The sequence below is a fragment of the Geotrypetes seraphini genome, chromosome 1 (genome assembly GCF_902459505.1).
Source record: "Geotrypetes seraphini chromosome 1, aGeoSer1.1, whole genome shotgun sequence".
In the NCBI taxonomy this organism is placed as follows: domain Eukaryota; kingdom Metazoa; phylum Chordata; class Amphibia; order Gymnophiona; family Dermophiidae; genus Geotrypetes; species Geotrypetes seraphini.
Window position 1 is genome coordinate 68617900 of NC_047084.1, and position 21053 is coordinate 68638952.

General features: G+C 46.0%; 1 protein-coding gene across 1 annotated transcript in view; it reads right to left on the reverse strand.

The window, feature by feature from the left end:
• Nucleotides 1-21053, reverse strand: part of NIPBL (NIPBL cohesin loading factor) — a 1354860-nt gene that overhangs the window by 1144531 nt on the left and 189276 nt on the right. Inside the window, 1 exon segment of the mRNA XM_033932779.1 lies at nucleotides 11150-11249. Coding sequence (XP_033788670.1) covers nucleotides 11150-11249 — 100 coding nt within the window.

The window sequence follows — 21053 nt, forward strand, 5'->3', positions numbered from 1 at the left end:
AAAAACTCAAAACAGCGAGCACTAGAAGGCAAGAACAAGGGTTCACTCAGCGCAGAGAGTTGAAGCAAAACTTCTCAGCTCCGCGGAAAGAAAAGAACTGAGGAGACACGCCCGGTGCATCGGGCAGGAAGGCACTCGCACATGTGCGGTGCGGGCATCTCGAAACTTCTGAAGTTTCTTCAAGCAAGTATGCTTGTGAGACGTCCGCATCGGGGCTCTGTTGGATGACATCACCCACTAGTGAGAATACCTGCCTGCTTGTCCTGGGATAATATCAGATATACAGTAAGTATAAAAGGGTTTGAATATGAAAAAGGTGTTACAGTACAGAATGGAAAAAGCATCAAAGAAAATGTAAACAACACTGAGACAATACAATGAATATGCAATGTCAGGGAAATAGTCAATCACTATGTAGGGGGAAATAACAGAAAATAAAGGAGGGGTAAAATTCAAGTGGAACACATATCACAGTAATTCAATACGGGAGACCAAATCTCATGAAATTTCCTCAATGAACCCATTTTTTCTGCAAAGATGCGTTCAAATTTTACAACAATAGATACATTAGCCCACCATGCTGAACAGGTAGCTGATGATAAATCCTTCCAGTTTAGAAAGTATGACTGTCAAGGCCAAAATCAATAAACCTTGGAGAATTGATTCAAAATCAGAAAGGGAGCGTGACAAATGATTAAGGCATATGACAGAGGTTGTGTAATGGGAAGGATTTGTTGAATTGTTTCCCAAATGTTCGCCCAAAATTTCTTCAGCATGGGACAGTCAAACAGCATATGACGTAAGGTCCCTCCTACCGTTTTACAGGACCAACATGAGTTTGTATGAGGAGGTCCAAGCTTGGCAAGACGATGAGGGAGTCCAATATGCCCTATGTAGAACAAAAAAAGAAGATTGTATCATAGATGCAGACTGTAAAGCCTTCCTACAAGTAGGCCACATAGAGTTCCATTGAGAGTCATCAAGAACCATATTCATATCGTTATGCCAAGAATCTTTCAGAGATTGGGCTGGCAAATATTTATGGGTCTGGATAGTTTTATACCAGTGAGAGGCTTCCTGATGTTTGAAGGTGATTTTGTCACAACATGTAAGAAGTGTGGGATAGCCAACACATGTGGTATTGGAAAGGAGATCCTTTTTGATGGCATGAGTCAACTGTAACCACTTGAAGAATAGCGAAGGCAGCAAGTCGTATTTTCTACAAATAGCAGCAAATGTGAACCATTGTTTACCATCATTAAGTTGATTAAGAGTCCAAATATCATTGTCTTTGCATAGTTTCCAAGAGATCGGATTATTCTGAATCTTTATTTTAGAATTGTTCCACAGCAGTGTCATCGATGAGGTTATCCATTTAATCTCTAATAAAGAATCCATATCACTTAAGGCCATGATTGTGGATGATATCACAGGATTTGAAGTGAGAGATGGAGATGCTTTGGTCATATGAGAAAATTTCAAGTGTGAGGAACCAAGACTCATATCCTCCTTTCTACTCGAGTTTCGCCTTGTGCTTCCTCAGGAAGGGATTATCATAAAATACCTAGATTCAGCCTCCACTGATGGACCCGCCTAAACTGCTCCACCAGAATAACCATACTATTTGACAACAAAGCCCTGTAAACTGAACATCTCTTTCTCTAGTTCAACAGTAAGAACTTTGATTTATACAATGACAATTGTACAGAATATTGTTTCTTTTTATACTTTAAGAAAATAAGTTCAGCATAAAACTATCCGAGGCTTGTGTGGATGGGATCAGATGGTTTGTGGGGACCGAGCTCACGGAGACAGGATGGGGACAAATTTTTTTCCATGTGTCATTCTCTAGTTGGCAGTACAAGCATGATGCTGAGGAAGCAGAGAGTTTCTCCGACAGGCTGTACACTGATGGGAGGCTCTGCTATATAATGTCTGAAAACATTGGTTGAAGAAGCAGAGAGTTCATCTGACAGGCTGTACACTGATGAGAGGCTTTGCCTTACTGGGTCAGACCAATGGTCCATCAAGCCCAGTAGCCCGTTCTCACAGTGGCCAATCCAGGTCACTAGTACCTGGCCAAAACCCAAGGTGTAGCAATATTCCATGCTACCAATACAGGGCAAGCAGTGGCTTCCCCTATGTCTTTCTCAATAACAGACTATGGACTATTATTTATTTATTTATTTATTCATTCATTCAATTTTTTAGCCCTTCCTCCCAAAGGAGCCCAGAACAGGCTACAAAGTATATCCATAATAATCCAGACAGAACAGAGATGACATAATTTACAAAATAGATATGACAATAATTTACAATATAAACACGACAATAAAACATATGCACTAAGTAGCATCTGGTGAGATTAGATGGCGTAGGTGTGTTGACTGAGTGGCATTTCTAGGTGAATGACTTTAAGGCGCTGGGTTAGTAAAGAGGAAGGATCTGACAGATGGGGGGGATTGTGTGAATAGAAGCATTTGCGGGCTGTTTCAATTTTGAGGGAGCAGCCAGGAGGTATAGTCAGTCGTTTTCTCCTTGGGACCTCAGTGGTCGCTTTGGGAAGTAGATTTGTAGTTTAGTTTTCATGTAGTATGGAATCGTTTTATGGAAAGTTTTGAAAGCGAGGACCAGGGCATTGAAGGTGCAGCGTTTTTGAATGGGAAGCCAGTGCATGGAAGCTAATGCAGGGGTAACATGGTTGCTGATGCCTAGGTTTTTCAAAAGGCGGTTTGCAGCGTTTTGCACCCTTTGAAGGCGGGAGAGTTTTGGTAGGCAGGCCCACTAGTAGAGTGTTACAATAGTATACGCGGGATAGTACAAAAGCGTACAGTAGTTGGGCAAATTCGGGTTCCGAGAAGTATGCACGTATGGTTTTTGGCTGGTGGAGGTAGTAGAAGGAGGATACTAGTTTGGATATGTGATCTGTCATTGATAAATTAGAGTCAAGAGTTACTCCTAGGCTGTGGATGTTGTCTTTGGGTGTAAGGGTGTTAGTGGCCCAGAAAAGGACGGTCGGGGGCATACGGATAGATCTTTGTGGATCCAGAGAAGTTCTGTCTTGGTTTCATTTAACTTTTCCTCCAGGAACTTGTCCAAACCTTTCTTAAAACCAGCTACGCTATCTGCTCTTACCACATCCTCTGGCAACGCATTCCAGAGCTTAACTATTCTCTGAGTGAAAAAAAAATTTCCTCCAATTGTTTTTAAGAGTATTTCCCTGTAACTTCATCAAATGTCCCCTAGTCTTTGTAATTTTTGACGGAGTGAAAAATCGATCCACTTCTACCCCAATCAGAACTTTGTAGACTTCAATCATATATCCCATCAGCCGTCTCTTTTCCAAGCTGAAAAGCCCTAACCATTTTAGTCTTTCCTCATACGAGAAGTGTTCCATCCCCTTTACCATCTTGGTCACTCTTCTTTGAACCTTTTCTAGCACCACTATATCTTTCTTGAGATAAGGAGACCAGAACTGAACGCAATACTCCAAATGAGGTCGCATCATGGAGCGATACAGGGGCATTATGACATTCTTAGTCTTGTTAACCATCCTTTTTTAATAATTCTCAGCATCCTGTTTGCTGGTTCATAGTCAAAAACGCGCAGGACAATCGAGCGCCGACAATACGGAGCAGACAATCGCGCGCAGGACATCAGCACACCAGACTTAAACTTAATTTTAAAGTGCTCCAAGTTGGGGGTTTGGGGAGGGAACCCCCGCAGTTAAGTTAGTACTGTTTGTAATGACGTTGGGTGGGGGTATTGGGGGGAAACCCCCCCCCCCATTATAGAGGGAAGAGGCGTTTTTCCCTTTTTTTAGGGAAAAGCGTCAATTTCCTCTGTAATGAGGGGGGGTTCCCCCCACACACACACATACCCCCAACGGCAGCGGCAAAAGTACTAACTTAAGTGGGGGGGGGTTCTCCCCCACACCCCCACTTGGAGCACTTTAAAATTAAGTTTAAGTTCAGCGCGCTGATGTCCTGCGCGCAATTGTCTGCTCCATATTGTCGGCGCTCAATTGTCTCACACGCTTTTGTCCCGTCACCTGTTTGATTTTTTGTCTGCCACCGCACATTGAACAGAAGGTTTCATCGTATTGTCTACAATGATACCCTGATCCTTTTATTGAGTGCTAACCCCCTTGCATCCAGTAACTTTGATTCAGGTTATTCTTCCCAATGTGCATCACTTTGCATGTGTCCACATTAAATTTCATCTGCCACTTGGACGCCCAGTCTCCCAATTTTCTAAGGTCCGCCTGCAATTTTTCACAATCCACATGCGTTTTAACAACTTTTGAACAGTTTAGTGTCATCTGAAAATTTAATCACCTCGCTCAGCGTTCCAATTTCCAGATCATTTATAAATAAGTTAAATAGTACCGGTCCCAGTACAGACCCCTGTGGCACTCCACTGTTATTCTCCTCCATTGAGAAAAATGACTATTTAATCCTACCCTCTGTTTTCTATCCGATAACCAATTCCTAATCCACAACTAAACTTTGCCACCTATCCCATGATACTTTAATTTTCTCAGGAGCCTCTCGTGAGGAACTTTATCAAAAGCAAATCTGGATACACTATATGAACTGGCTGACCTTTATCCACATGTTTATTCACACCTTCAAAGAAGTCAAGCAAATTTATGAGCAAGATTTCCCTCGGCTGAACACATGCTGACTCCGTCTCAATAAATCATGTTTGTCTACATGTTCCACAATTTTATTTTTCATAATCGTTTCTACCATTTTGCCTGACACTGGAGTGAGGCTTACCGGTCTGTAATTTCCCGGATCTCCCCTGGAGCCCTTTTAAAAAAATCAGCATAACATTGGCCACCCTCCAATATTCAGTTACTACAGATGATTTTAACAACAGGTTACAGATCACTAACAGCAGGTCAGCAATTTCATGTTTGAGTTCTTTTAGTACCCTAGGATGTATACCATCCGGTCCCAGCAATTTATCACTTTTTAACTTGTTGATTTGGCTCAGTACATCTTCCATATTCATCAAGATTTCTTTCAGTTCCTCCGCATCATCACCCTTGAAAACCATTTCCAGTTCAGGTAGATCTCTTACATCTTCTTCCGTAAGGCTGAAGCAAAGAATTCATTCAGTCTTTCCGCTATGGCCTTATCCTCCCTGAGCACCCCTTTCGCTCCTTGGTCATTCAACGGTCCCACAGATTCCCTCACAGGTTTTCTGCTTCTGATGTACCTAAAAAATTTGCTATGAGTTTTTGCCTCTTTTGCAAGGTTCTCTTCATATTCTCTCTTAGCTGTCTTTATCAGTGCTTTGCATCTAACTTGCCAGTGCTTGTGTTTCTTCTTATTTTTTTCATGCGGATCCTTTTTCCATTCTTTAAAGGATGTTTTTTTGACTCTAATAGCCTCTTTCACTTTACCTTTTAACTATGCCTAGAAACACTGGTGGAGCAGTGGCGTTCTGATGTCAAAAAACGTGGCTCGATGATGATCAGCCTCGTCAAAGCCTATCTGTACTTGGTATGGAGCGATGCTGAGGCTGGACCTGTACCGAAGGAGTTCACATGAGAGTGAGCTTGTTAAACAAGCTTCTAAACTCTAACTGAAAAAGAGCATCGAGCTTGTCGTAGGCATAGAAAAAAACACACTGGAAGTTACCACCAACTCCATAATCGACCCATGTATATCGATCCATGTATGAGTAAATAGTTGGAAAAGTGCAACCTATAGTCTCCACAGACATTGTAGATTGCCCAGTGTAGATCTTAGCAGCAGAGACAATCCAACATCTGCCAGGTAAGGATCAGGAAAAGGATATCAACATTACTGGGAGTACATCAATGATAAATTTCCTTACAAATCAGAAATTATTTATTTTATTTATTTTCAATTTTTCTATACCATTCTCCCAGGGGAGTTCAGAACGGTTTACATGAACTTATTGTCTAAGAAGCATGGAGACAGAGCACATTCATTTTGATTTATTTTTTTTTTTAAAGAAGGTCTTTAACAGTCTAATGAAGTAAAAAAAAAATAAAATAAAAGTCCATATGGAATTATTCATCAACATAAAAACAAAGTGAAAAAAACAGTGTAGAAATGTTGCACCAGGAACAAAAGAAGAAGAGGAGCAATGACAATTGAAACTAGTACCTGGAAACTCAAGGAAACTCAAAGATAAAATATATTTATTTTCTTTTCTTTATAGGTATTAAGTAGGAACTCAGGATTGTTGAAGGTACCTGCGGTGTAAGCAGTACTATGTAGCTGTCGACCCTTGGTACTCTCGGTACAACATCATACCATTGGAATATGGGAAGAGAGCAAGAAACTGCTTTTGGAATGCCTACCCTGATATTTGTGACCTGGATGCTAGTCATACTGGTGTCTCCGTTATGGTCAGGAGCAATGAGACCATTGATTTTAGAATGAATATTCTTCCGTACCCTCAGTACCATCAAAACCATCGGTACCATCGACATTGTTGGTCCGGTCGATACTAATGGCAGACACTGCCATGAAATTAGGCGAAACGCAAGGTGGTCGCACGCCCGCCCCTTTCCCCCTTCATTGATCGCTGTCTTCCAGCTCACTTACCCTCCTCCTTCTTCATCAGCCAAGTTCGGCTAAAGTTGTTGTAAATCCAATAAATCATGGTAAATCGGCCCGTTCGGCCCTTCCCCCCCCCCTTTATTGACCGCTTTCCTCCTTCTCTACTTCCCACTCCCTCTTCTTCAGCCATGTTCGGCAGAAGGTGTTCTAAATCCAATACATTGTTTGTATACCCAATACATTGCCTGTAAACCCAAAACATTGTTTGTAAATCGGCATGTCAATGCGGGTCCTAATGTAATTATTGTGAACCGCCTAGAACTCGATGGGCATGGCGGTATATAAGAATAAAATTATTATTATTATTAAAGTCGGCACAAATGTACTCAATGCCATAATGACTTGCAACATAGTCCTCCGTTGTTCTTGAAGACAGGTGAAGATTCCCCAAAAGAACAGGACATCGACGAGGGAGCCGCTGAAGCCAAAATTTAATCTAAGGCTGAGGCGCTGTAAATAGGTCCTGCTGACAAGAAGCCCATGAGGGAAAGAAAACTCATCGTTAGGGGGGGGAGGGAGTTTGTGTTTTTTAAACTGAAAGGACAATACTAAAAGAAAAAATAAATTGAGGAGACACATGCCCTGCATCAGGCGGGAAGGCACTTGTGCATGCGCGGTACGGTCAGTTACGAACTTTCAGTTCTTCAAGCAAAATTGCTTTTGCAGCTGTCCACATCGGGGCTCCTTGGATGACGTCACATCCCAAGAGAGGATATAGACATGTGAGAACATGCTGCCTGCTTGTTTTAGGATAATGTGTTGTAAGAGTGGGTGGAGCGCTTAAAACCACTGTGAAGCCAGAGACCATTGAGGCGTCCGGAGATGAAGCCTCGCAAGGGGAGTCACATGGACTGTGGAAGCCAAGTGACCTAGAAGAACCACCATGCGCCTGGTTAAAATTGACTGAAGCTGGGTGATCTGATGAAGTTGGATTAGAGCAGCGGTCTCAAACACGCGGCCCACAGGCCGCATGCGGCCCACCCCAGGGACTATTTTGTGGCCCGCGATCTGTCCTCTCCACTTCACAAGTTTTCCGATTGTGGAGAGGACAATCGCATAGAGACCGCGACTGCAGCTCGCCTAAAGCAGGGGTCCCCAATCTGCTTCCCTTCCCTTCTCACTGCCCTCCCTCAAGCCACCGCAATCGGGGAACAGGCCAGCGCCGAGGTCTTAGCTCTCTCTGCTTATCTTCCCCAGCTCGGAGCCAACCAATTCTCGCCACCCGATGTCAATTCTAACGTCGTGGAGGAAGTTCTGGGCCAGCCAATCGCTGCCTGGCTGGCCCAGAACTTCCTCTCCGACGTTAGAATTGACTTCGGGTGGCGAGAATTGGTCGGTCCCATGCTGGGGAAGACAAGCAGGGAGAGCTAAGACCTCGGCGCTGGCCTGTTCCCCAATGGTAGTGGTTTGGGGGAGAGCAGGGAGAAATAAAGAAAGAAGGGGGGGGACAGGGAGACAGAAAGAAAGAAAGGAGACGGGACACAGACAGAAAGGGGCATGGAGAGAAAAAACCAGAAAGAAAGGGCGGGCATGGAGAAAGAAAAAAAGAAAGAAAAGGGGCACGGAGAGAGAGAAAGACAGACATATAGAAAGAAAGCGGGCATGGAGAGAGAAAGAAAGAAAGGGTGAAAGAAATAAAAAGTTGAGGAAGGGAAGGAGACAGATGCCAGACCAGGGGAAAGGAAGGCAGGAGGGAGGGAGGGAGGGAGGGAGGGAGGGAGGGAGGGAGGGAAAGGAAAGAAAGAGATGTCAGACCATGGAAATAGGGACGGAAGAAGAGAGATAGAAGGGAAGGGAAGACATGGAAACGTAGATTTTGAAAAGAAAGCAGAAAAATGGAATATTAAGTTAATCCCAAAGATGGATACAAAATAGAACAAAACACAAAAAAACTCCTCTCATCAATACTGGGCAAGCTTCTTTATATAACATTTAAAGGCTTTTAAATATTTAAATGTGCTCATAAGCTCTTCAGCAAGGCGCCACAGCAGCGGTACAATGTCGCTGGAAAGGTGCTTGGATTTTAATCATAACATATTGGATGGAGCAAGGATACTTGCTTCTACTGGAGTGGCAAATGTTATGGCTCTACAAAAGTTGTTTAACAGTAGACCACTTATCTGAAAAGGTCAGTTCACGGCTCCAACACGGTCTGTGTTTCGCTACGCTACAAACAATGCAGAAGGTGGTTAAGAGCTGAGTTGGATAAGTACAGAGGGTATTCCAACACTGAAAATATAAAGGAGAAAACATCTGAATGAGGCTGAAGAGTAGACCACAGCTAAAAAAACAGGTCCACTGCTGCTGATAGTAGCTGTCCAGAAAGTTTTCTGGATGCAGGCAAAAAGAGTCTGCAAGATGACAGAGTAGCAATTGTTTTAGACATCCCAAGAGGCACCAAGATAGTAAGTGCAATGAAAACAGATGAAGGAGATGAAATCTGGAAAACAGAAATGGTAGAAAAATCTGCAGGGTTGGAGGATGCTAAACCCTGATCTAGAGCAGAAAAAGAACTATAGGAGCTCAAGTGACAAAGGAACTAAAAGATAATGGTGGTCAGTTCTTGTTTGAGTATGACCAATATGTGGAGAATGAAAGAATTGGAAGGAATGTGTAAAGAAACTTATGTTTCCAATTCAGGAGAAAAACAGTAGCTTCTGCTAGAGAAAATTGAAAACCAGCATAAGAGAAAAGTGAAAAAATTTATCTGGTCCAAGTGTTCTTGACATGGAATTAGAGAAAAGAAAAAAAACCATTGCCAAGGTAATTAAATTAATTTAGATTAAAAGAAGGGTCTAAGCAGAGAGTACCAAAGCACATCCTATGCATGTGTGCAAAGGTGGGAAGAAAAAGGAATGGACCACATTAAAAAAAAATCCTAAAAAGGATATAATGGCCTTCTCCTCCGGCATAACCATTCCCAAACCTCCGGGACCATGAATAATAAAGAAAGGAGATGGAGGAAAAGGGTCTGACTAGAAGGATCCTGAAGGAATGGTTGTAGGGAAGACAACCATGAGAAAAAAGTAAACGTCCTCTGAAAGTACTATATAACAATGACATTATGGAGGAAGGTATTATTGATAGAAAACAACTGGATGATCCTGTTTGAAAAAGAAAAACAGAACCCAGATCAGAAAGAAGCGAGGATATAACTGATAAGGGTAATCCTTGTTTTTGTGCACTAGTGTGCACAAAAAATTGAATGCAAGGAACAGAACAAAGACTATCATGCAGGCGTAACACTTGATGGAATCCTGGACCAGCTGAATGAAATGTTTCCAGCCATGCTGGTGATGTCCAATATATGAAAAATTGGAACAGTACAGAATATACCGGCATGGTAGAAAACCATCTGTTGAAAATCGGAAAGCCAGCGTACCTGCTGCTGCAGATGAAGAGACATGTAAAAAGAATAATTAAGGATTCTATTCAACAGCATAGACTTCTAGTACAGTTGACGCCTGAACTTGTCCATAGTTCGACTCTCACGGCAAAGTGGTATGAACCTTGGTACAAAAATATTTCTTTAAAGTTGATTCCACAATAGAGAATGATGTGGAAGCTGTTCGTCGTCAAACCCTGGAGTTGAAATGACTGTGTACATGCAGTCCAACTTAGCTGGAGCAGCCCTGGCCGATAAAGGTGTCTCCCAATTCTGAAGAAGGTTTGCTTAAGCATGTTATGAAGTGGCAACTGAAAAAATTCTCTGTGAGACTCAGTAAAATTGAGAATATTGGTAAACTGTGAAGCTGATGAGACATCAGGCTCCGGTGGAATAGACAAGTCTTTGCTGAGCTGATTGATGTACGAGGCAAAGGCCAAATCTTCAGGCGATGCTCGCTGACTGGTAAAAGATAGAACAACAGACTCAGGTTCTGAAAGGGAAAAATCATAACCTGAGTCAGACCTGGAATCAGAAAAACTCCTCCAGGAAAAAATGCCTACGAGCCCTGCGACGCTTCCGGTACCGCTCCAAGGATGATGGTGAACAAGTCAGTGGAGAAGCATGCTTCCTTTTAAAAGAAGGAAGCAGATGTGAGGAAGAAGTCTGATGCTGAGGTCTGGAACTTCACACTGGAGAAGATTTAAGTCCTGATGCTGGGGTCCGATGTTGCAGAACCCCATAAAATTCTTCTAGCCACTGTAACTTAAAGACTCTTCTTGCACATTACTCTCTGATTTAAGCCAAGTACTTTATTTTATTTATAATTTTTTTTTATTTACGAGACACTATAATTCAATGGGTTTATCCTGGGTTTACTTAATTGCTGTGTATTTTTCAAAGAGTTTGTATTATTTATCATTGTTTTGAAGAGCTTTGATTAGAAATTGAGTTTTTCTGACCAATGATGATTTTTGCTTTATTGGTATAGGTCACTGAGGTCTTTTCTCAATTTCCTTACATGAGGACTTTAATTTATTCATTATTTACAGTTCAGATTTTCTTTTGTTGCACTGTTAATTTGGAGCCATTCTTATTCTCAAGATAAAGCATGCATCAAAACATTTCATAATATCCAAGAAAGGTTGGAGTCTATTACCTGGAAGGGCTATGTGATATAGTGGTTTGTTGGTAATTGGAAGATGCAGGACTACCATGCATGGAATTCTGAGAAAGCTTGTACTGGGACATCATCACCCCTACAAAAATAAGCAAGCATAAAAACAGTTTAAAAACTATGTATGTCAACAAACATTTCAACATTCAAATATGCTATAGACAATGGGAGTGTTTGCTCATAAAAGTTCCAATTATTAACTGCAAGAGATTAAACCTAGAGTACACCAAAAGTGTCTATTATATGTAATACTGTTTCATTCAATTGATATACCACTTTTTTGCAAAAAGCATTTTAAAATAAACATATCACTCTAACATGCCTGTCATATCATTAAATCAAACAAAGTTATTCTATTATTCTGTTCATTACACTTTTATACAGGTACAAGATCTTTTTTCCAAAATTCTGAAAACCGAAATTTGACATGAACCAGAAGTATTCAATTTCCCCCGACATGACACATGCTGAAACCAATGCAGATGCATGCTTTTCTACTGATCTTTCTGCAATTCAAGTCAGAGGGCTGGAAAGTGACAAAGAACGGCTGCAGATTCGACTCAGGGTGGCAGTGAGAAGCAGAAAAAGTTATAGGGTTGGAAAGTGGCAAAGAGAGATGCAGATGCCACTCACAGTGGCAGTTAGGACTGTGTGGAGGAGTGTGTGGCGTGGTGGTTGAAGCTACAGCTTCAGCACCCTGAGGTTGTTGGTTCACATCCCATGCTGCTCCTTGTGACCCTGGGCAAGTCACTTAATCCTCCATAATCCCAGGTACGTTAGATAGATTGTGAGCCCACCAGGACAGAGAGGGAAAATGCTTGAGTACCTGATTGTAAAACCGCTTAGATAACCTTGCTAGGCGGTATATAAAATCCTAATAAAATTGAAACTTGTTAGAAGCAGAAACGGAAGCGATTTTCTCTGTCAACAGCACAGAAAGTTGAGGTATTCAAGAAGCTTGATCAGGATGTGTCTGTACAATGTCAGACTGAAAAATATGGTATGGGAACAACCATCATATATGACTTAAAGAAACAAAGATAAGTTATTGGAGAGTGATGAACACAAATTAATGAAAACCAGAAAAAACATTCCACAGTCCAAAAAACAAAGATTTAGATCATGTGCTGATTGAGTGGGTTCAGCAAAGGAGGCTTTAACACATGCCATTGACTGGTTTGATGGTAATAAAACAAGCCAAAAAATACCATCAAGAACTGAACATTGACAGTGAGTGTGAATAATTATAAGGTTGGCAGCAGAAATTTAAGCTGTGCTATGGTGTTAAAATATCTCAGAATCTATAGTGCAAAAGATTCTGCTGATTACGAAGCAGCTGAAAGTTACATTGATGAATTTGCTAAGAGGATATCTAATGGAAACTTGGTCCTGTACAAATTACAATGCCGATGAAACAGCTCTCTACAGGTGCTATGTTCCTAGAAAAACACTGACAACAGCTGATGAACGAGCATCATCTGGTTTTAAGGACACAAAGGACAGAGTAACTGTTTTTGCATGTACCAAAGCTGAGGGGGCACACAAATTAAAAGTTGGCAGTGATTGAAAAAAGCCAATACCCCCAATTTCTGAAGGGTATATATTAAAGTTGGTGGTTGAAATATAAACAACCTGCACAATACAGATGATACAACGCTCATCACCAGCAGCAAAGAAGACATGCCAGGCCAAAGGTCATAATCTGGAATTAGAACTGAGCATAAACAAGACGAAGATCGTGAACAAGGAAAATGATGAAGATTTTGAGCTTGAAGGCGAAAGAATAGAACAGAGGTTCTCAATACACAGTACGTGTACCCCAAGGGGCACCAGTACCATTGTCAGGGAGTACACAGCGCCGATGCTGTATGTCTCCCAAATTCCTTCTGCTGTCATGTTATCTCCCGCCTTCGCTCTTCTTTCCTCCACCTCCTCCCCTCCCTGGACCAGCAGTTCACTGTCTGCTTTTAAGTTCCCCATAGAGCTACTGCTAGAGTTAGTTTAGCCATGGTTCTGAGGCAGAACGGCCTAGCAAAGACCCCATGGCTGCCTGATAGAATCACCAGCTAAGCTAATGTTAGCGGCAGCTGTGGGGAAGTTAAAAGCACAAAGTGAGCTGCCGCAAGGGAGAAGAGAGGTACTGCTGGACAGGGAAGGATGAGAGGTGCTACTGGACATGGGGAAGGGGGAGGAGGTAAAAGAGGGAAAGAGAAGAGGTACTGCTAGACATGGAGAGAGGGAAGGTGCTGCTGGACAGGGGAGGAAAGAAAAGGAAGGGAGGTGAGGTACTGCTAGACATGGGGAAGGGGGGAAGGGAAGGAGAAGGGGTACTGCTGGATATGGGGAGAGGGAAGGGGGAGGAAGAAGAGGTGCTGCTGGACCTTGCAGAAAGGGAAGGGAAAGGTACTGCTGAACTTGAAGGACAAGGGGAGGGAAAGAAAAGGTGCTCCACGCAGGAGGGGAGGGTGAGATGGTGCATGAGGAGTGATAGCACAGTTACTTACCGTAAAGCAATGTTACTTACCGTAACAGTTGTTATCCAGGGACAGCAGGCAGCTATTCTCACTAGTGGGTGATGTCATCAGACAGAGCCCCGGTACGGACGTCTCACAAGCACGTGTTGCTTGTAGAAACTTAAAGTTTCTAGATGCCCGCACCGCGCATGCGCCGGTGCCTTCCTACCCGGAGATCCGGGCGTGTCTCCTCAGTTCAGGTAGCTAGCCTGAGAAGCCAACCCAGGGGAGGTGGGTGGGACGTGAGAATAGCTGCCTGCTGTCCCTGGATAACAACTGTTACGGTAAGTAACATTGCTTTATCCCAGGACAAGCAGGCAGGTATTCTCACTAGTGGGTGACCTCCAAGCTAACCTCAGTGGGATGGAGGGGGAGTTGGCGACTTAAGAGAATAAATTTTTCAATACTGTTTGGCCAAACTGTCCATCCCGTCTGGAGAGGGTGTCCAGACAATAATGTGAGGTGAATGTGTGAACCGAGGACCAGGTGGCAGCCTTGCAAATTTCCTCGATTGGTGTTGATCTGAGGAATGCTACTGAGGCTGCCATTGCTCTGACCTTATGGGCTGTGACCTTACAAGGGAGTGATAATCCAGCCTGGGCATAGCAGAAAGAGATACAAGCCGCCATCCAATTGGAGATGGTGCGCTTCGATACGGGTCTTCCCAACTTGTTAGGGTCAAAGGAGACAAAAAGTTGAGGAGTGGTTCTATGCGGCTTGGTGCGATCCAGGTAGAAAGCCAAGGCACGTTTACAGTCTAGAGTGTGAAGGGCCGATTCTCCGTGGTGAGAATGAGGCTTAGGGAAGAATACTGGAAGTACAATGGATTGGTAGAGATGAAATTCGGAGACCACCTTAGGCAGGAATTTCGGGTGAGTGCGGAGGACCACCTTGTCATGGTGGAATACTGTGAATGGTGGGTCCGCCATCAATGCCTGTAGCCCGCTGACTCTGCGAGCGGACGTAAGGGCTACAAGGAAAAGCACTTTCCAGGTGAGATACTTCAGAGGGGCCCTGTTGAGTGGTTCGAACGGGGGCTTCATGAGATGGGAAAGGACTACATTGAGGTCCCAAACTACTGGAGGTGGTTTGAGAGGCGGGTTAACGTGGAAGAGTCCTTTCATAAATCTGGCGACCACCGGATGGGCCGAGAGGGGTTTCCCTTGTAGGGGTTGGTGGAACGCCGCGATAGCGCTCAGGTGTACTCGTATGGATGTGGACTTGAGCCCAGATTGAGATAGGTGTAGGAGATAGTCCAGCACGGAGGCTAAGGAAGCTCGCTGGGGTTCCTTTGACTTGGAAACACACCATGAGGAGAATCTGGTCCATTTCTGGGAGTAGCATTGCCGAGTGGCGGGCTTCCTGGAAGCTTCCAAGACCTCCCTCACTTCTTGTGAGAATTGGTGAGGGGTTACGTTGAGAGGAACCAAGCTGTCAGGTGGAGAGACTGCAGGTTGGGATGAAGTAGTGATCCTTGATGTTGAGTAAGTAGTGAAGGAAACACTGGAAGTGGTACTGGTTCCCTGCTGCTGAGTTGAAGTAGGAGGGAGAACCAAGGTTGTCTGGGCCACCGAGGAGCTATTAGAATCATGGTGGCCCGTTCGAGTTTCAGCTTGACCAGAGTCTTCTGGATCAGCGGGAATGGTGGGAACGCATATAGAAATCGTTTCCCCCAGTTCAGTAGAAAAGCATCTGCCTCGAGGCGATGAGGAGTGTAGATCCTGGAGCAAAACTGAGGCAGTTTGGCGTTGTGGGGAGCCGCAAAGAGGTCTATCTGAGGCGTCCCCCATTGCGTGAAGATTTGGTGAAGGGGGCTGGAATGGAGAGTCCATTCGTGCGGTTGTAGCAGACGGCTTAGTTTGTCTGCTAAGACGTTGTTCTCCCCCTGGATGTATACTGCTCTGAGTAGGGTGTTGTGGCGCACCGCCCAGTCCCAGACTCGTAGAGCTTCCTGGCAAAGGAGGGCCGAGCCCGTGCCTCCTTGCTTGTTGATATAATACATGGCGGCCTGATTGTCTGTGCGAATGAGGATTACCATGTCGTGGAGTAGGTGTTGGAAAGCTTGGAGCGCATTGAAGATGGCTCTGAGTTCCAGTAGATTGATTTGGTGTAGTCTCTCCGCATTGGTCCAGAATCCTTGGGTGCGGAGACCCTCCAGGTGGGCCCCCCATGCGTAATTCGACGAATCGGTCGTGAGAACTTTCTGATGGGGGGGAGAGTGCATCAGCAAACCTCTGGATAGATTCGAAGAGGTCATCCACCAAAGTAGAGACTGCCGAAGAGCAGGTGTGACTAAGATGCGTTTGGATAGTGGATCGGAAGTCTGATTCCACTGTGACGCCAGGGTCCACTGGGGGATCCTGAGGTGGAGTCTGGCAAAGGGTGTCACATGTACTGTGGAGGCCATATGGCCCAGGAGCACCATCAGTTGTCTCGCCGGTAGGGTTTGGCGAGTAGACACCGACTGGCAGAGATGAAGAAGAGATTCCATGCGTTGCCGAGGTAGGAATGCTCGGAGTCGGGTGGTGTCCAGGACCGCTCCGATGAAGGGGAGGGACTGGGTGGGTTGTAGATGAGACTTGGAGAAGTTGATCTCGAAGCCCAAATTCTGGAGGAAGTAGGTTGTAGTCAAGGCCGCCGAAGTGACCTCTGGGGCTGACGGGGCCTTGATGAGCCAGTCGTCGAGGTATGGGAATACCTGTAGACCCCTGTCCCTGAGTGCTGCGGCTACTACCACCAGGCACTTTGTGAAGACTCTGGGGGATGAAGATAGGCCGAATGGTAGCACTCGATACTGTAGGTGCAGATTTCCCACCCGAAATCTGAGGAACTTTCGGGAGGCCGGGTGAATGGGGATGTGAGTGTAGGCCTCCTTGAGATCCAGGGAGCATAACCAGTCGTTCTGCTCGAGGAGGGGGTATAGAGAAGCCAAAGTCAACATGCGAAACTTCTCTTTGACCAGGAACTTGTTGAGGGCCCGAAGGTCTAAAATGGGTCGCAGGTCGCCCGTTTTCTTCGGGACAAGGAAGTACCGGGAGTAAAACCCTCGGTTCAATTGGTCTGAAGGAACCGGCTCGACAGCCCGAAGCTGGAGTAAGGTTTGGACTTCCTGAAGAAGAAGGGCGGTCTGCGTCGAGCTTGAAGGATACTCTCTTGGAGGATGGTCCGGGGGGACCCGGTGGAATTGAAGAGAGTATCCTTCTCTTATGATGGTGAGGACCCATAGGTCCGTAGTTATGGCCTCCCATCGATGGTAAAAAAGATGGAGGCGGCCCCCTATGGGAGAGGCCGAGGTTATGCTCCCGGGGGGGGCGTCAAAAGGGCTGGGGGGCCTTAGGTACGGCCGGTGGCTGAGGTTTTTGCTGAGACTTCTGGGGAGGTTGTCTCTTCGCAGGCTGTCTCGCAGCAGGCGTTTGTCTGGGCATGTAACGCCGCTGGTAAATCAGGGGTGGCCTGGAAGGTCGAGACTGTTGAGGTTTGGGTTTGGGCCGCAGGATGGATTGAAAGGATTTTTCATGATCCGACAGCTTCTTGGTAACAGTCTCGATAGACTCATCGAACAGGTCAGCTCCAGCGCATGGTACGTTGGCGAGTCTGTCCTGTAGGTTGGGATCCATATCGATGGTACGGAGCCATGCCAGGCGACGCATAGCTACCGCGCTTGCGGCGGCGCGTGCCGAGAGTTCGAATGCATCGAAGGAGGATTGCATCAGCTGGAGGCGTAATTGGGAGAGGGAGGCTACCACTTCCTCGAACTCGAATCGAGCTTGGTTGTCTATGAACGGAGTGAACTTGCGGAGCACCGGCAAGAAGAACTCCAGATAGGAAGAGAAAAAGAAGTTGTAGTTTAGCACCCGTGACGCCATCATGGAGTTTTGGTAGAATTTTCTACCAAATTTATCCATCGTTCTCCCCTCTCGGCCCGGCGGTACAGAGGCGTAGACCTGGGAGGGATGAGAGCGTTTTAGGGAGGACTCGACCAGCAGGGATTGGTGGGAGAGTTGAGGGCCCTCGAACCCTTTATGGTGCACGATGCGGTATCGAGCATCGAGTTTGCTGGGGATCGCTGGTATGGAATACGGCGTTTCGAAGCACTGCATGAAGGTCTGGTCCAGTAATTTATGCAGGGGGAGCCGAAGCGACTCCGTTGGAGGGTTAGGTAAGTGCATGGTGTCCAGATACTCTTTGGAGTATCGGGAGCCCGTGTCAAGGGTCACATCCAGATCATCCGCCATTTGTCGGAGGAATGATGAGAAGGACAATTGTTCCGCCAGCGTCGGTCTGTGGGACGGGCTGGCGGAGGAGGAGGCCTCCAGGTCCGTGGACATCGGGGAGTGACAAGGAGAATCGGGCACCGGTGTCTCCTCGTACTCCGGGCCCCTCGGAGGGGACGCCTCTGATGAGGAGTATCCCCTACGTTGCAGTTTTTTCTGCGGTGACACCTCCGAATGGCGTGAGGAGTGCCAGGATGAGTGTCTCGATCGGTGCCCGTCTCGGTGGCGGGACGGGGATCGGGATCGTCTGTGCATCGCATGGTCTCCCGAGGCCCCCAAGTGGATAGGGCTGGAAGCAGTGGATCGCCACTGGGTCTGCGATGCGGGTTCCTGCGATGCTACCCAAGTCTGGTAAGGAGTACGGAGGAACTCTTCCTGACTATGCCCAGGGCTTCGAGTATCGATCGGAGGTCTGGTCCCATGTTGGCGCGGAGGCGTAATGGGTTCTAATGGCGGCATGTCGGTAAGCGAGGCTTGCCGCGTGGGTATCGCCGCCCTCCCCCGTTCGTCCTCGTCGGTTGTCGAGGTCGAACGGTGTGGGGGAGGGGGAGGGGGCGGACCGCCCCTTTGGACCGGTACTGGGAGGTCACCCTGTATGGCAGCGATGAGCCCGGGTCCGATGGTCTGCATGAGCTCAACGAATTGAGCTTCCAGCACGGACCGTAGCGAAGCCGATAGGGAGGGATCCGCACCGAAAGGGGGTCCTCCTGCACGGGCATCGCGCTCCTTCGAGGTCGAGTGCTTCTGCTTAGTAGCTTTCGGCACTTTAATGACCATTGGTGGCACTGTGGAAGGAAGAGGTACCTGAACCGAGGAGACCGGGGCAGGCACCGACGTCGAGCTCGTGGATGGTGTCGGGGCGAGCGATGCTGGTTTCACCGCACTCGATGCAGGAGGAGTCGATGCCGGTTTCGCCCGAACCGGGGAGGTATCAGATGAAGTGGAGGCTGAGGGATCCTTAGCTGCGTCCATCTTGAACATCGATTCCCACAATAGGCAACGCCGCTTGAATGAGCGTGCCGTAAGGGTAGAGCAAGGCCCGCACGGTTTCGGGATGTGGTTTTTAAAACCGGTGATTGGCCGGGACATAGGCCGGAAAATCTCCGCCGCGAGGTCGAAGCCCGTGGGCCTGAGCCACGTGGCCGGCCCGTTCGACCCGCCGGAGGAAATAATCTTCTCTTTTTTTTTTTTTTTTTTGAAAAAGAAAAGAACTGTTAACTGTAATTAAAAGAAACGAAAACGCGGACAAGGAAGGCAAATTTAACTGAATTCAGCTAGCGCATGAAGAAGTTGAACTTCTCAGCTCCGCGGAAAAGAAAGAACTGAGGAGACACGCCCGGATCTCCGGGTAGGAAGGCACCGGCGCATGCGCGGTGCGGGCATCTAGAAACTTTAAGTTTCTACAAGCAACACGTGCTTGTGAGACGTCCGTACCGGGGCTCTGTCTGATGACATCACCCACTAGTGAGAATACCTGCCTGCTTGTCCTGGGATAAAGCACAGTTACTTACCGTAACAGTTGTTATCCAGGGACAGCAGGCAGGTATTCTCACAAATGGGTGATGTCATCTACAGAGCCCCGTTGCAGACAGCCTCGCAAGCATACTTGCTTATAGAAACTCAGAAGTTTCGACTCTGCCGCACCGCGCATGCACCTTCCCGCCCAGCACAGGGCAAGTCTCCTCAGTTCAGATAGCTAGCAAAGAAGCCAACCAGGGGAGGCGGGTGGGTTGTGAGAATAGCTGCCTGCTGTCCCTGGATAACAACTGTTATGGTAAGTAACTGTGCTTTATCCTAGGACAAACAGGCAGCCTATTCTCACATATGGGTGCCCTCTAAGCTAACCAGAATGGGATGGTGGGAGTGTTGGCAACTTAGAGAATAAATTGTGTAATACTCTCTGGACAAAATGGCCATCCCGTCTGGAGAAAACATCCAGACAATAGTGAGAAGTGAAAGTATGAACCAAGGACCAGGTAGCAGCTTTGCAGATTTCCTCAATAGGTGTGGATCTGAGGAAAGCCACTGAAGCTGCCATTGCTCTGACTTTGTGGGCTATGATTTGACTCTGTAGTTGGAATCCAGCCTGGGCATAGCAGAAGGAGATACAAGCAGCCATCCAGTTGGAGATGGTACGCTTAGAGATTGGATGTCCCAACTTGTTTAGATCGAAGGAGACAAAAAGTTGAGGAGCAGTTCTGTGTGGTTTGGTGCGTTCTAAGTAGAAGGCCAAAGCATGTTTACAGTCCAGAGTATGAAGAGCTGATTCTCCAGGATGAGAATGAGGCCTTGGAAAAAACACTGGAAGTACAATAGATTGATTGAGATGAAATTCTGAAACCACTTTAGGAAAGAATTTAGGATGAGTACAGAGGACCACCTTGTCATGATGGAACACAGTGAAAGGTGGATCAGCAACTAATGCTTGCAGCTCACTGACTCTTCGAGCAGATGTGAGGGCAATGAGAAACACCACTTTCCAAGTGCAATACTTCAGATGAGTCGTAGACATTGGTTCAAATGGAGGCTTCATCAATTGAACAAGAACAACATTGAGATCCCAAACCACTGGAGGCAGTTTGAGAGGAGGTTTGACATTGAAAAGTCCTTTCATGAATCTGGAAACCACCAGATGAGCAGAGAGGGGTTTCCTTTCAATAGGCTGATGGAAAGCAGCAATTGCACTGAAATGGACTCGGATCGATGTAGACTTGAGACCAGAAGTGAATAATTGCAAAAGATAATCTAGAACAGAAGATACGGAGGAATCTTGAGGTTCCTTATCATGAGAGATGCACCATGTAGAAAATCTAGTTCATTTTTGGTGGTAGCACTGTCTAGTGGCATGCTTTCTAGAAGCCTCTATAATGTCTCTTACAGGTTGAGAAAACTGAAGAGGAGTTATGTTGAGAGGTACCAAGCTGTCAGGTGTAGAGACTGCAGGTTGGGATGAAGGCGAGGAATTCTGAGGTGAAGGAATGCTCTTCGTTGGATAGTGTCAAGAACAGCTCCGATGAACTGTAGATTCTGAGAGGGCTGAAGTTGAGATTTGGGAAAGTTGATTTTGAATCCCAAGCTTTGTAGGAACCACGTAGTCCG